Source organism: Muscardinus avellanarius (genome assembly GCF_963383645.1).
Source record: "Muscardinus avellanarius genome assembly, chromosome: 15".
In the NCBI taxonomy this organism is placed as follows: Eukaryota; Metazoa; Chordata; class Mammalia; order Rodentia; family Gliridae; genus Muscardinus; species Muscardinus avellanarius.
The window spans coordinates 36,343,752-36,359,798 of NC_137801.1; the positions used below are offsets into that span (position 1 = coordinate 36,343,752).

A 16,047-nucleotide genomic window follows, 5' to 3' on the forward strand; every position below is an offset into this window, starting at 1 on the left:
CCCGGGTCCCCGGTGCACGGACGCGGGGGCACCTGTCTCGGGTGGGCAGGTGGCCCGCGCCCGAGCCCGCGCTCGCGGCCGGCTCCGCGGCGAGCCGGCTGGGGGCGGCCCCGGCCCCCGCCCCTCCCCCTCCCCCGCGCGCCCGCCCCTCCCCCTCCCTCCCCCGCGGCGAGGCGGCGGCGGCGGCGGCGGCGGCCGAGGCGGCGGCGGCGGCGGCGGCGGCGGCGGCGGCGGGCGGGGCTCGGCTCGGGCTCCGCGGGCGGGCGGGCGGACATGGCGGCCAACATGTACCGGGTCGGAGGTAGGAAGGCTCGGCCCGGCCCGGCCCGTCGGGAGCGGGCTGCGGGAGCGGGCCGGCGGCGCACGCTCGGCCGGGGAGGGGCGCGGGCCTCGGCCGGGCTCCCCGCGGGCCGCCCGGGCCGGCCGCCAGCTCCCCGACCTGCCCGGGCCCGGCCGGCCTCTGCTGGGCGTGGGCTCCATCCCTCCCGGAGCCCGGGGAGCCGGCCCGTCGAGCCCCCGGCGCGGCGGCCTCCGAGCGGGCTCTGGGCGCCGGGCTGGGGGCGTGGGGCAGCCCCTCCTCCACGGACCCCAGAGCGGTGGGGGTGGGGGGCCTGCCCGGCACCGCTGGACAGGCCTGTTTGCGGGCCAGAGCCCGGCACCTTCCCTTCCTCGCCCCCTTCCTGCCTTGTCCGGCCCCCCAGAAAATGGGTCCTAGGGGAGCCGGGGAGCCGCAGGCAGAGGCGGGGAGCCGAGCGCAGCCTGGACGGTGGGTCTCGGCCGTCTACCTTCCCAGCCTTCTGCGGAAGAGAGAAATAAGGTCAAACAAACTTTCTCCCTGCTCACGACGCCCTCCTCCCTCTTTCCTGGTAAAATAATAATTCAGATAAGTGGCGTGCTTGTGTGAGAGGCTCGCTCTTCCTTCCCTGCTCATTAGCCGAGCTCCTGATGGATGGTGGTGGGGATGCCCTGGCTAAATGAGGCCACTTTGCAGAAGGGAGACGGGAAAGAGGCACTAAGGTAGACAGTAACAATGCAGTCCAGTCTTGTCAAATAAACACACAGTGGGAAGTTTCCTATGAGCCTATTAGATAAGATGAAAAGCCACTTAAAAATTTCTGGCCTGGTTGGAAGCCTGCAGTGACTTCTTTATAATAGCCTAAATGGATCTGGCTTAAATATGGTAAAATATGAAAAGACACCCCCAGAAGGCTCTGCCTGCCTCTCTGCAAGTATGTCCCCCTTTGGTTCATCTTGGAGTACAGCTTTAGAAAAGTTTGTCATCGCATTCCCTTTTACCTGCTCTGCCCAGCTGAGTATATATGTATGTATATATATATATATATATATATATATATATATATATATATATGATATTTTTTTTCAAAGCTGGTGATTGCAATGCAGGCTGCTGTTAAGGCTTTCCCTTGCTCTGAATTTGCCTTTGGTCAACAGTTTTGCATGAGCAGCACACTCCAGGGCAAGCTGGATTGGGGAGGAGAGATGTGGAAGTGGCATACACAAGATGCATGTAGCCAGCCCTCATCCTCAGGGATGAGGACATATGTCTTTTGGTTCATTAAGGAAATGACAGTGTAAGACAGAAGTCTGGAAGAACTTGCTAAAGCATTAAATGAAATAAAAATAAAGATATGTGAATAGTAGGCACTGGAGAGGATATGTTGGGTTGCAGTATGAGGAATGGATTAAGTGCTTACTAACTGGTATTGCCTAATATATAAGTCTTGGATTGCTAAATGTAAACTTTATGTTGAAAAGATTAAATTCTGTAACTTCTTTTAATTACAGATTATGTCTACTTTGAGAATTCCTCCAGCAACCCCTACCTAATCAGAAGAATAGAAGAACTTAACAAGGTATACACTGTGTGTTCCTGATTCTGATATTAAAACATTTTGTTGAGCCAGATGTGGTGGCACATGCCTGTAATCTTAGTTCTTGAGAGGCTCAGACAGGAAGATGGTAGGTTCAAAGCCAGCCTCGGCAACTGGTGAGGCCTTCTGTAACTTAGACCGTTTCAAAAATAAAGTAGAAATAGGAGTGTAGCTCGAAGGTGAAAACACCCCAGGTTCAGTCCTCAGCACCACCAAAATAGAAAAAACAACACCTGTGTTTTCCATTGAAGGGTAATTGGGTAAAATCATAAGAGGTGATTTTACTTCAGTCTCAGGCTCTCTGAAAGTGGAGATTTCAGATTAGAGATTTCGGTAGGATTCTGTTGGACGAGGTGGTATGTGCCTGAAATTCCTGGTACTCTGGAGGCTGAGGCAGGAATATTAAAACCTTGAGGCCAGTTTAGTGACACGCATTCTCAAAATAGAATACAAAAAGGGCTAGCTGGGCGTGATGGCGCACGCTTGTAATCCCAGCATTTGGGAGGCTGAGACCTGAGGAACGCGGTTCGCGGACAGCCTCAGCTACTTAGTGAGGCTCTCCACAACTTAGTGAGACCCTGTTTCAAAATAAAAAAAATAAAAAACAGGGCAGGGGGTGTAGCTCTGAAGTCAAATGCCCCTGGGTTTCATCCCCAGACCTGCAAAAAAACCCACAAAAAAACCCAAAAAGGGCTGTGCCAGGGCATAAAGGTGCATACCTGTTACCCTAGTACTTGAGAGGCTGAGACTGGAGAATTGCAGGTTCAAGGCAAGCCTCAGCAATTAAAAAAAAAAAAAAATATATATATATATATATTTTTTTTTTTTTTTTTGTGGTATTGGGGATGGAACCCAGGGAAGTCTACCTCCGAGCTACACCCCCAGCTCTTTTTTTTTTTTTCTTTATTTTGAAACAGGGTCTCACTGAGTTGCAAAAGAAGACCTCACTAAATAGTCGAGGCTGGCTGTGAACTGTGGTCCTCCTGTCTCAGCCTCTTGAATGATGGAATTACAAGCATGCACCACCACGCCTGGCTTTTTTTTTTCCCCCCCTTCTGGTCTGGGGATGGAACCCAGGGGCATTCAACCTCTGAGCTACACACCCTGCCCTATATTTTATTTTATTTTTTTTGGTGGTACTGGGGGTGGAACCCAGAGGCTTTCTACCTCCGGGCTATACTCCCAGACCTTTTTTATATTTTATTTGGAAACAGGGTCTCACTAAGTTGCTGAAAGCCTCACTAAGTAGCTGAGGCTGGGTTCGAACCTGTGCGATCCTCCTGTCTCAGCCTTCCCAAGCGCTGAGATTACAAGCATGTGCCACCACGCCTGGCTTTTATTCTTTTTTTTAAAAAAACAGCGGCTCACTAAGTTGCAGAGGGCCTCACTAAGTAGCTGAGGCTGTCCGCGAACAGCTTGATCCTCTGGTCTCAGCCTCCCTAATGCTGGGATTACAAGCCTGCGCCACCACACCCGGCTCCCTACCTCCAAGCTATATCCCAGCCCTATTTTTTATTCTTTATTTTGAAACAGGGTCTCACTGAGTTGTGAAGGGCCTCACTAAGTAGTAGCTGAGGCTGTCCTCGAACCATGATCCTCCTGTCTCAGCCTCCCAAATGCTGGGATTACAAGCGTGCGCCACTACGCCCAGCTGTTCTACTTTATTTTGAAACAGCGTCTCCCTGGATTCCATGCTGAGTACAAAAGTAAGAGGTGGTGGTGGCCAGGAATGTAGTGGGGAAGCCATCTGGAGGCTGGTCTCGTTCTGAGAACCAAAAAACCAGGCCTGTTCTGCCTTGGTCCTTACTTGCTTGAAGAACCTTGAGATTCTGGTTTGCTTCTGTGATATTCCAAGGACTTGCATTTTTTATGTTATTTTATTTTTGTGGTGCTGGGGATTGAACCCAGGGCCATTATACCTCTGAGATACACCTATTTTAGTTCTTATTTGGAAACTGGGTCTTGCTAGGTTGCTGTGGGCCTTCCAAAGTTCCTGAGGGTGGGCTTAAACCTGTGGTCCTCCCATCTCAGCCTCCAAATATTTTTTATTTTTAAAACAGGGTCTCTAGAGCCGGGCGTGGTGGCGCACGCTTGTAATCCCCACGCTTGGGAGGCTGAGACAGGAGGATTGCACAGGTTCGAAGCCAGCCTCAGCTACTTAGTGAGGCTCTCAGCAACTTAGTGAGACCCTGTTTCCAAATAAAATATAAAAAAGGTCTGGGAGTATAGCTCGGAGGTAGAAAGCCTCTGGGTTCCACCCCCAGTATCACCAAAAAAAAAAAAAAAAAAAATAAAACAGGTTCTCTAGTAAAGGCCCTCAGTAACTTAGACCCTGTTTCAGAAACAAATGATAACCCAGTACTTAGAAGGCTGAGACAGGAAAATTGCTGGTTTGTGGCCAGCCTTAGCTACTTAGTGAGGCCCTGCGCAACTTAGTGGGATCCTATTTCAAAATAAAGAATAAAAAATTGGGATGGGAATATAATTTAGAGGTAGGATGCCCCTGGGTTCAATCCCTACTACTGCAAAAGAAAACAAAACAAACAAAGACAAAAAACAAAGGGTAAAAACATAGGGCTAAGCTGGGCGTGGTAGAACACACTTGTAATCCTTGCGGTTGGGAGGCATAGACAGGAGATTGTGTAGGTTCTAAGCCTACCCTAATTTTTTTTTTTTTTTTTTTTTGCGGGTCTGGGGATGGAACTCAGGGGCATTCTACCTCCGAGCTACACCCCCTGCCCTATTTTTTATTCTTTATTTTGAAACCGGGTCTCACTGAGTTGCAGAGGGCCTCACTACGTAGCTGAGGCTGTCCGCGAACCGCGATCCTCCGGTCTCAGCCTCCCGAATGCTGGGATTACAAGCGTGAGCCACCGTGCCCGGCTGCCTACCCTATTTTTTATACTTTATTTTGAAACAGGGTCTCACTAAGTTGTGGAGGGCCTCACTAAGTAGCTGAGGTTGTCTGCGAACTGATCTCTGGTCTCAGCCTCCCGGATGCTGGGATTACAAACTTGCACCACCACGCCCAGCTAAATTCTTTTTTTTTTTTTTTTTTTTGTGGGTCTGGGGGTGGAACCCAGGGGCATTCGACCTCTGAGCTACACAGCCCCTGCCCTATTTTTATTCTTTGAAACAGTTTTTTTTTTTGTTGTTGTTGGTGGTACTGAGGTTCCGGAAAGCCCTTCTATCTCCGGGCTACACTCCCAGACCTATCTTTTACTTTTGAAACAGGGTCTCTTCCTGCGTGATCCTCCTGTCTCCGCCTTCCAAGCGCTGGGATTACAAGCGTGTGCCACCACACCCAGCTTTGAAACAGTTTTGAAACAGGGTCTCACTAAGTTACGGAGGGCCTCACTAAGTAGTTGGCTGAGGCTGTCCACGAACCACGATCCTCCGGTCTCAGCCTCCTGAATGCTGGGATAACAAGCGTGCACCACCGTGCATGGCTCACACATGCATATTTTTTTAATGTATTTTTATTATTTATTTATTTATTGGTGGTACTGGGGTTCCTGGAAACCCTTCTACCTCTGGGCTACACTCCCAGACCTATTTTATACTTTTTATTTGGAAACAGGGTCTCTTAAGCCAGCGGGGCTGGCTTCGAACCTGTACGATCCTCCTGTCTCTGCCTCCCAAGCGCAGGGATTACAAGCGTGCGCCACCACGCCCGGCTCACAAATATTTTTAAGAGGTACTAGGGATTGAACTCAGGGGCATTCTACCTCTGAGCTACATCTCCAGCCCTATTTTTTTTAATTTTTAATTTTTAAACAGGGTATAACTGAGTTGCAAAGGGCATCACTAAGTAACTGAGGCTGTCCACGAACTGCCATCCTCCGGTTTCAGCCTCCCGAATGCTGGGATTACAAGCATGCCCCACCACGCCTAGCTTTTTTATTCTTTATTTTGAAACAGGGTCTCACTGAGTTGCAGAGGGCCTCACTAAGTAGCTGAGGCTGTCCGCAAACTGTGGTCCTCTGGTCTCAGCCTCCTAAATGCTGGGATTACAAGTTTGTGCCATCACGCCAGGCTTGGTATTTTAAACTACTACCAAATGAAGAAAATAACCTCAGGTTTAGACTAGTCTTTGGGTAGGAATTATTGGGATGTAATTCTGATGTGCTTCCCTCTTATGGTATTGATATAAGAACTGAGGTGACTCCAAACTGTTCTCTATCAGTTTATTTAGGAAGCTAATTAAGATTCAATGTGAAGCTGGGCGTGGTGGCGCACACTTGTAATCCCAGGATTTGGGAGGCTGAGACAGGAGGATCGCGGTTCGCGGACAGCCTCAGCTACTTAGTGAGGCCCTGTTTCAAAATAAAGAATAAAAAATAGGGCAGGGGGTGTAGCTCAGAGGTCGACTGCCCCTAGGTTCCATCCCCAGACCTGCCAAAAAAAAAGATTGAGACGTGTTCATCTGTCAGGCTCTGTGCTCCTCTGGCTGTCACCTCCCCTCTCTGAACTCTACTCTTCCTGCAAGCAAGTGGGGGACTGCTTCCTCCAAGCACAGTTGGCTTTTGGCTGTTTGGAACTACACTCATCTTAGATGGACCATTAAATTGTAACCAAATCCCTCCCCCTCTGGCTTTTTTCAGTGCCATTTATCACCTCCAGATGTACTTAATTCAGAGTTGGGGGTGTTGCTCTGAGGCAGAGCACTTGGTCAGCATGCCTGAGAACCCAAGAACCTCTAGTACTGCAAAAATATATACACATACACACTTTTTATGTGTGGTACTGGGAATTGAATCCAGGGCCATGAAATAATTGTCATAGAGTAAGGCATAGAATAATGGCATATTATAGAATAATAAACCATAGAATAATTGTTGGCACATAGTTAATGGTATTCTAAAAATTTTTGTTGAACTAATGAATTTCTCTAATGTCAGAAGTTAATGCTTCTACCCTTCTACATAGCTGTACTATTTACGGAGTACTTTGATGCTTTTTTTTTTATACCTTGTACTGGGGATCAAACCAGGGCTTTGTGCGTGCTAGGCAAATGCTCTACCATTGAGCTATACTTCCAGCTCTGATTTGTTAGTTGGTTATTAGTTATTCATTATTAATTAATTATTGGTACTGAGGATTGAACTCGGGCATTCTCCTCTGAGCTATACCTCCAGCCCTATTTTATTTTTTTATTTTTGGTGGTACTGGGGGTGGAACCTAGGGGTTTTCTATCTCCGGGCTACACACCCAGACCTATTTTATATTTTATTTGGAAACAGGGCCTCACTAAGTAGCTGAGGCTGGCTTCGAACCTGTGCGATCCTCCTTTCTCAGCCTCCCAAGTGCTGGGAGCGTGTGCCACTATGCCTGGCTTTTATTTTTTATTTTTATTTTATTTGTTTATATTTTGATGCTACTGGGGATGAAACCCTTCTACCTCCAGGCTACACTCCCAGAACTATTATATATGTATATTTTTTTAATTTGGAAACAGGGTCTCTTCAGCCAGTGCGGTTGGCTTCGAACCTGCGCGATCCTCCTGTTTCCGCCTCCCAAGCATGGGGATTACAAGGGTGTGCCACCATGCCCGGCTATTTTTTATTTTAAAATAAAGTCTCACTAAGTTGCTGAGGCTGGTGGAGAACCTTCAGATTCTCTATCTCAGCCTCCCTGGGATTACAGGCTTGAAGAACTATGTCTGTTTTTGTTTGTATGTATGTGTTACTAGAGTTTGAACCCAGGGGCATTCTATCTCTGAGCTACACATTCAGCCCTATTTTATTATTTATTTATTTATTTGTTTGTTTGTTTGTTTGTTTATTTTTTGGTGTTTCTGGGGATGGAACCCAGGGGCCTCTTACCTCCAGGCTACACTCCCAGGCCTATTTTATATTTGGAAAATGGTCTCTTAAGCCAGTGGAGACTGGCTTCGAACCTACGCGATCCTCCTGTCTCAGCCTCCCAAGTGCGGGGATTACAAGTGTGTGCCACCACACCTGGCCTTATGTTTTATTTAGAAACAGGGTCCCACTAAGTTGTGGAAGGCATCACTAAACTGATGAGCCTCGGCTTGGACCTTTGATCCTCTTGTCTCAGTCTCCCAGGTACTGTGGTTCCCGGCATATGCTGGCAAGCTTGGCTTTGGCTTTTGTTTTTTGTTTTTTGTAGTGTTGGAGATGGAATCAGGACTTTGTACATGCTAGGCAGGCACTTACCACTGAGCCACTGAGTTGTGTCCCAAGCCCCAACTGTACACCTTTCAGGTGGATAAATGATGGGTTTTTTTTTGTGTGTGTGTGGTGCTGGGATTGAAGCTGGGGGCATTATGCCTCCAAGCTACACCCCCAGCCCATTTTATTTTTTATTTTGAAACAGAGTCTCACAGTTCAAGGCTGTCCTTGAACCAGCAATCTTCCTTTCTCAGCCTCCAATATTCTGGGATTACAGGCTCAAGCTACCATGCCTACATTTTTTATTTTGAAACGAGGTTCTACCAAGTTACCTTGTGCTAGCCTCAGACCTTTGATCCTCCTGTGTCACCCTCCTAAGTACTAGTATTACAGGCATATGCTATCATGCCCAGGTTTTCTTCGTGTGTGTGTGTGCTGGTGATTGAACCCGGGTTTCATTATGCCCAGCATGTACTCTGCCACTGAGCAACCCTGAGAATATTTATTTTGAACTATATCTTTCCCCTTCAAACAGGTTTAAATAAGAATTATCTTTGTAGAACATCCCTGTTGGAGGAAGTCACTAATGAGTCAAAAATGATGAAAAGCTCACAGTTGAAGTCACAGCTAGATTTTATTTACATGGAGATATTGGCCTGTTCATTTAGCAGATTGCTGGATCATTACTTCTGGAGGATGTATTTGATCACAATATTGTGAAATATAGAAACATTTTTGTTAGGAAGTTAATATGATTTCAGTTTGAAGGGGCAGTATTTCTGCAATACCATTTCTCACTAAAATATTGTTGCTGAACCTCGTAAAATTGACACATATACTGTACCACATAGATACTCCTATTTCTTTATATTTGACTATATCTGTAAGCTCAGAGGAACTTGGAGAAACATGTTCTTAAATTTTTTAGAAATTGGAAATTATGATAGCATTTTATTGTACTCTGTGTTTTTTTTTTTTTTTTTTTTGTGGTACTGGGGGTGGAACCCAGAGGCTTTCTACTTCCGGGCTCTACTCCCAGACCTATTTTTTTTTTTATATTTTATTTGGAAACAGGGTCTCACTAAGTTTCTGAGAGCCTCACTAAGTAGCTGGCTTCGAACCTGTGCGATCCTCCTGTCTTAGCCTCTCAAGCGCTGGGATTACAAGCATGTGCCACCATGCCCGGCTTGAATGATTGACTTTCTTGAATGCTCTTGGAATTCATTGAGAATAGGAATATAGGAGTCTAGGACTTGTCTGCAGTAAATTACAGCCTAACTGAATATTGATTATATTTTAGACCATAGTCAACAAGAAATAAGAGCTTCAGCATTCATAACTCCAGGTTTTAAAACTTTTGTGTGTGAAGGTAAAATAAGTAGCCTGGAGATAGATAAGCCTCTGGGTTCCACCCCCAATACCACACACACACAAAATTTAAATTTGGGAGATTGAGCCGGGCCTGTTGGCGCACACTTGTATTCCTATGCTTAGGCTGAGACAGGAGGATTGTGCAGGTTTGAAGCCAGCGTCAGCTACTTAGGCCCTCAGCAACTTAGTGAGACCCTGTTTCCAAATAAAATATAAAATATGGGTGTATCCCTTCGAGTCACCCCTCCGTGCCAGTCTGGTATGGAGCTGTACCTATCCTCTGTATTTCTATCTTTATAATAAACCTCTCTCTCTCTATATATGTATGTATATATAAAATAGTTATAGATATAGGTATATATTTATATATTTTATATCTATATCTATATCTATCTATCTATATATATATATAAAATAGGTCTGGGAGTGTAGCCTGGGGGTAGAAAGCTTCTGGGTTCCATCCCTAGTACCATCCAAATAAAAAAAAAAATAAATAAACTTTGGGTGATTTATTTCTTTCTTTCTTTCTTTCTTTCTTTCTTTCTTTCTTTCTTTCTTTCTTTCTTTCTTTCTTTCTTTCTTTCTTTCTTTCTTTCTTTCTTTTTTGTGGGGCTGCATATTGAATTGAGCCCAGGGATGTGATACCTCTGAGATATACCCTCAATACTTTTTAATTTTTGTTTTGAAATAGGGTCTCCCTAGGTTGCTGATAGTCTTGTTACATTGCTGAGAGCATCCTCAAACTTGTGATTCTTCTGTCTTAGCCTCCCAGGTATTGGGATGAAAGACACCACCGCACCTGGCTTATTTTTTATTTTATTTTATTAATATTTTTGCAGTACTGGGGATGGAACCCTGGGGCATTCTACCCCTGAGCTACACGCCCAGCCCTATTTTTTATTCTTTATTTTTGAAACAGAGTCTCACTGAGTTGCAGAGGGCCTCACTAAGTAGTAGCTGAGGCTGTCCATGAACCACAGTCCTCCTGTCTGTCTCAGCCTTCCAAATGCTGGGATTACAAGCTTGCTCCACCATGCCCAGTTTTTTATTTTGATACAGTCTTGATAAATTTACCATACTGTCCATGAATTTTGAATTCTCCCACCTCAGCCTCTCAAGTAGCTGGAATTATAGGTATGTGCCACCATGCCTGGCCTTTATTTTAATTTTAATTGAATTTAATTAAATTTTTTTTTAGTACTGGTGATGGAACTCAGGGGCATTCTGTCTCTTAGCTACAACCCTAGCTCTGTTTTATTTTTTAATCTTTTTTTTTGTGTGTGTGGTGCTGGGGGTGGAACTCGGGCATTCTACCTTTGAGCTACACCCCAGCCCTATTTTTTTTTTTTTTTGCGGTACTGGGGATAGAACCCAGGAGCATTCTACCTCCGAGCTACATCCCCAGCCCTATGTTTTATTCTTTTATTTTTGAAACAGGGTCTCACTAAGTTGCAGAGGGCCTCACTAAGTAGCTGAGATAGAATGCTCCTGGGTTCAATCCCCAGTAACACACACACACACACACACACACACACACACACACACACACAATCTAAGTTGTCTAGCCTGACCTTAAACTTGTTGATCCTCCTACCTTCACTTGGGATTTAAGGCAGGCACCACAATGCTGGACTCAGATAACTTTGTTTTTTTGTGCTTAGAGTGCTGACCTCAGCTGGCCGCTTTATGAGTGCTAAGCATATGCTTTATCATTCATTGAACTACATCTCCAAGCCCTACATAACTTATTTTCTTTATTTCTCAGACTGCAAGTGGAAACGTGGAAGCAAAAGTCGTGTGCTTCTATAGACGACGAGATATTTCCAACACGCTTATAATGCTTGCGGACAAGCATGCTAGTAAGTTAATTATCTTTTTCTTGGATTAAAAAATGTTTAGATCTTGTGTTTTTCATGAAGTGCTTTCTGTTATCTGAGGCATTTTGCTTCATTTATGTTTTTGTACTTTAATGGGAGTAATTTTTTGGGTGTTGTTTGGTTTTAGTTTATATTTTCTTTTTTTTTTTTTTTGCTGTACTGGGGATTGAACTCAAGGCCGCATGCATACTAGGCAAGTGCTCTGCCACTGAACAACATCCTTGTCCTTTATTATTTATTGTGAAACAAGGACTCCCTAAATTGCCCAGGGTGGCCTTGAGTCTTTGAGCCTCTGCTTCAGTCTCCCCAGTACCTGGGATTACTATTTTCTTTCTTTTTTGCAGTGTAGGAAATTGAACCCAAGTATCGGTCATGCTAGGGAAGTCCTGTGCTCTGAGCTACACCCCATCCCAGTTTGTTTTCTTAGGTTGCATCACACATATCTTTATTATTTAGTTAAAATGTTCAAATGGAAAGTTTTAACATTGAAACCAGGGGCATTCTACCTCTGAGCTACACTCCCAGCCTTATATTTTTTATTATTTAATATTATATATGTAATATGTGATATTTAATATATATAATATATATTATTATTTTTATATTATTATTATAGTTTTATTTAGAAATAAGGTCTTGAGCCGGGTGTGGTGGTGCACACTTGTAATCCCAGTTAGAGAGGCTGAGATAGGAGGATCACAGGTAAAAGGACAGCCTCAGCTACTTAGTGAGGCCTCTCCAATGTAGTGAGACCAAAGAATAATAAGCCAGACGTAGTGGCACATGCTTGTAATCCCAGCATTCAGGAGGCTGAGACCAGAGGATCGCGGTTCGCGGACAGCCTCAGCTTCTTAGTGAGGCCCTCCGCAATTTAGTGAGACCCTATTTCAAAATAAAGAATAAAAAACAGGGCAGGGGTGTAGCTCGGAGGTCGAATACCCCTAAGTTCCATTCCTAGATCCGCCAGAAAAATAATAATAATAAAAGAAAAGAAAAGAAAGAGCCAGGCTTGGTGGCGCACACTTGTAATCCAAGTACTTAGGAGGGTTTGCTGCTGACCTCAGCTGGTTAGTGAGGTCCTCCGCAACTTAGTGAGACCCTGTTTCAAAATAAAGAATAAGAGGGAGGGAATGGGGTGGAAGTTGTGGAGGGGCTAAATGAGTGATGTGTGCATGTATGCCTCTACCATCTTGTACCCCATTAAGGTATCTGACTACAATGAAAAATTAAATAAAAAATTTAAGACAAAAAAATTAAATAAAAATTTAAAAACAAAACACACACAACACACACACATGATGAAGTGAGGCTTTTATCTGTAAAGGTCTGTTCTATTTGAAATGTGGCCAATTTAACCAGCAAATTGCTTATCTCATAAATTTATTCCTGTCGTCATTTCTGCTGTTTTCCTAGTGTTTTCCCATTTCTTTCTATCTTCTATACAGAGTATATTTAATATGAGTTCTATATTTTCTTTCTCCCCGTCCTTTTCTTTCTTGTACTGAGGATTGACCTGGTGGCATTCTGTCTCTGAATTACACCCTCAGACCTTTTATTTATTATTTATTTATTTATTTTTTGTAGTCCTGGGGATTGAACCCCAGGAACATTCTGTCTCTGAGCTACACCCCCAGCATTATTTTATTTTATTTTTTGCAGTGCTGGAGATTGAACCTGGGGCATTCTACCTCTGAGCTATACTACCAGCCCTATTTTCTATTTTGAAACAGGGTCTCACTAAGTTGAGGGCTTCACTAAGTAGCTGAGGCTGGCTTCGAACCTGTGCGATCCTCCTGTCTCAGCCTCCCAAGTGCTGGGATTACAAGTGTGCGCCACCATGCCTGGCTTATTTTTTATTTTGAAACAGGCTTTCTCAAAGTTGTAGAGGGATTTACTAAGTTGCTGATGCCAGTCTTCAACCTACTGTCATCCAGTCTCAGTCTCCTAATTACTGGGATTACAAGTGTGAGTCAACACGCCTGGCTTCTACGTTTTGCACTTGAACTACACGTACGTGTGTGTGTGTGTGTGTGTGTGTGTGTGTGTGTGTGTGGACTGAGGATGGAACTCAGGGGCATTCTAACTCAGAGCTTTACTCCAGCCTATTTTACTTTTTATTTTGAAATAAGGTCTTAGGTCTTATTAAATTACTGAGGCTGATCTCGAGCCTGTGATTTTCCTGTTTCAGCCTTCCAAGTACTGGGATTACAGTCATGAATCACCACTCCAGGCTGAACCACCAATTTTATTATCAGGGATAAAGCTAAACATTTTTGTTTTTTAGGTATCTGTTAGTTACTTGGGAGAATATAGCTCCTAAACCTGTTGGTTCTTAGTCTGTAATGCGTGTAGACAGGCAGACGCTGTCATCAGGACGCCTCCTTTGTGTTCATGCCCGTGTGATCCCATCCAGGATTCCAAACCCTGATCCCCTCACCTTGTCTCTGGTGTCCCTTCTTGATCTTTTCTAGATGTTTCTACCACCTGATAGGACTTGGCATAAAATCTATTTTCTATCACAGCATTAAAGTAATAAAATTTGATTTATAAGGACATTTTTCTTTTCCTATTTTATAATGTTTTTATTTTTTGAATGACATTTTATAATTAGAAGTTATAGCAAGTTTGTGTCTCATTAACCAGTATATTATCAGCTATAAATATCATAAATGTATTTATGATACATATATTTTTATTGATCTTCTCCTTTGAGTGTTAATAGTTTATTTTTAAACAAGTACTACATTTATACTTTAAAATTAAAGTCACATTGCTTATTGATCATTAAATGAGGCTTTCAGGTAATTAGATATTCTTAAGCTTTTTATTTTTTAATTTTTTTGGTGGTACTGGGGGTGGAACCCAGAGGCTTTCTACCTCCGGGCTATACTCCCAGACCCATTTTTATATTTTATTTGGAAACAGGGTCTCACTGAGTTGCGGAGGGCCTCACTAAGTAGCTGAGGCTGGCTTCGAACCTGCGCGATCCTCCTGTCTCAGCCTCCCAAGTGCGGGGATTACAAGCGTGCGCTACCACGCCCGGCTATTTGAAGGCCTCATGTTAGCATTGCTTTTATAATTGTATGGCATAGTTTGTGGTTGGAAAAATAGAAACTCATGTTTTGTTTTTTGATATGACTAGTTGAATGGAAATTATTTCTATGCTTAAAGTAGCAAATCAAATGTTTTCTTCAGATTATCTTTTTTTCTCATGATACTAGGGTTTGTACTCAGGGGCATTCTACCTCTGAGGTATACTTCCAGGCCGCCTCCTTTTCAAAATTTGAAAGAGGTTCTCACTCAATTGCGGAGGGTCTACATTGCGAGGCTGGCCTCAGGCCTGTGGCTCTCCTTTCTCACAGCCTCCCAAGTCCTGGAATTGCAGGTGTGTACTGCTGCCCCTGACTGGTTCTTTTTTTTCTTCAATTTTTATTGAAATATAGTATTTACACAGAATTCTTTATTTTCCTAATACTTTTTTCCCCCTAGATGGTAGTGGGGATTGAACCCAGGGATGTTCTTTTTTTTTTTTTTGGTGGAACCCAGAGGCTTTCTACCTTCGGGCTAAACTCCCAGACCTATTTTATATTTTATTTGGAAACAGGGTCTTACTAAGTTGCTGAGAGCCTCACTAAGTAGCTGAGGCTGGCTTCGAACCTGTGTGATCCTCCTGTCTCAGCCTCCCAAGTGTTGGGATTTCCAGCGTGTGCCACCATGCCCGGCTTTTTATTCTTTATTTTAAAACAGGGCCTAAGTAGCTGAGGCTGTCCACGAACCACGATCCTCTGTCTCAGCCTCCGGAATGCTGGGATTACAAGTGTGCGCCATCAACGCCCAGCTTTTTATTCTTTATTTTGAAACAGGATCTTGCTAGGTTGCTGAGGCTGTTCTCAAATCTGTGATCCTCCTGTCTCCTCCTCCCAAGCACTAGGATTATAGGCATGTACCACCACCTCTGCCTTTTATTTTTGTCCCCTAAGTTACCAGGTGGGTGCTGGTGTCAAACCTGCTGTCCTCCTGTTTCAGGATTCCAGGTACTGGATTATAGGCTTGTGCTACCCAGCCTGTCTTCCTGTTAATTTGACTATTATTCTTTTCTTTTTTTTTTATTACTTGGTTGTTCTGGGGATAGAATCCAGGGACTTGTGCTTACTGGACAAGGATTGTACCCTTAGGCTACACCTCTAGCCCCTATATGCCACTTTATGTATTTATGTATTTAGTTGTTTTTTGCGATACTGGGGATTTGTGTGTGTATGTGTGCGTGTACATGCGCACGCGCATTACTGGGTTTTGAAGCCAGGGGCATTCTACCTCTGAGCTCTACTCCTAGCTTTTATTTAACTTTTTATTTTGAAACAGGGTCTTGCTATCTTCCTATCTCAGCCTCTCAAGTGCTGGGATTACAGCTGTGGGGCACTATGGCTACTATATTGCCTTTAGTTAGGCAAAAATATTTATTTAGCATTTGAAACTATAGGATTTTGTGGGGCGTGGTGCCACACGCTTGTAATCCCTGCACTTGGGAGGCTGAGACAGGAGGATCACACAGGTTTGAAGCCAGCCTCAGCTACTGAGTGAGGCTCTCAGCAATTTAGTGAGACCTTGTTTCCAAGTAAAATATAAAATAGGTCTGGGAGTGTAGCCTGGAGGTAGAAACCCTCTGGGTTCTACCCCCAGTACCACAAAAAAAAAAAAAAAAAAAAAAGAAACTACTATAGGATTTTAAGTCATGCACCATCCCCTTAAGACCTCTTCATTTATGGGTGTGGT

The 16,047-nt window shown here is 44.2% G+C and overlaps 1 protein-coding gene across 2 annotated transcripts in view; it reads left to right on the forward strand.

Moving 5' to 3' along the window:
- Positions 1–273: 273 nt before the first annotated feature.
- The window catches only part of MTA3 (metastasis associated 1 family member 3), a gene marked incomplete at both ends in the record, with an annotated part of 134,667 nt that continues 118,893 nt past the window's right edge, over positions 274–16,047 (forward strand). For both annotated transcript variants that reach the window (XM_080711109.1, XM_080711110.1), the window contains 3 exons: positions 274–301; positions 1,807–1,874; positions 11,163–11,256. In XM_080711109.1, the coding sequence (XP_080567235.1) occupies positions 274–301; positions 1,807–1,874; positions 11,163–11,256 (190 nt within the window). The remainder of the gene's footprint in view (positions 302–1,806; positions 1,875–11,162; positions 11,257–16,047) is intronic.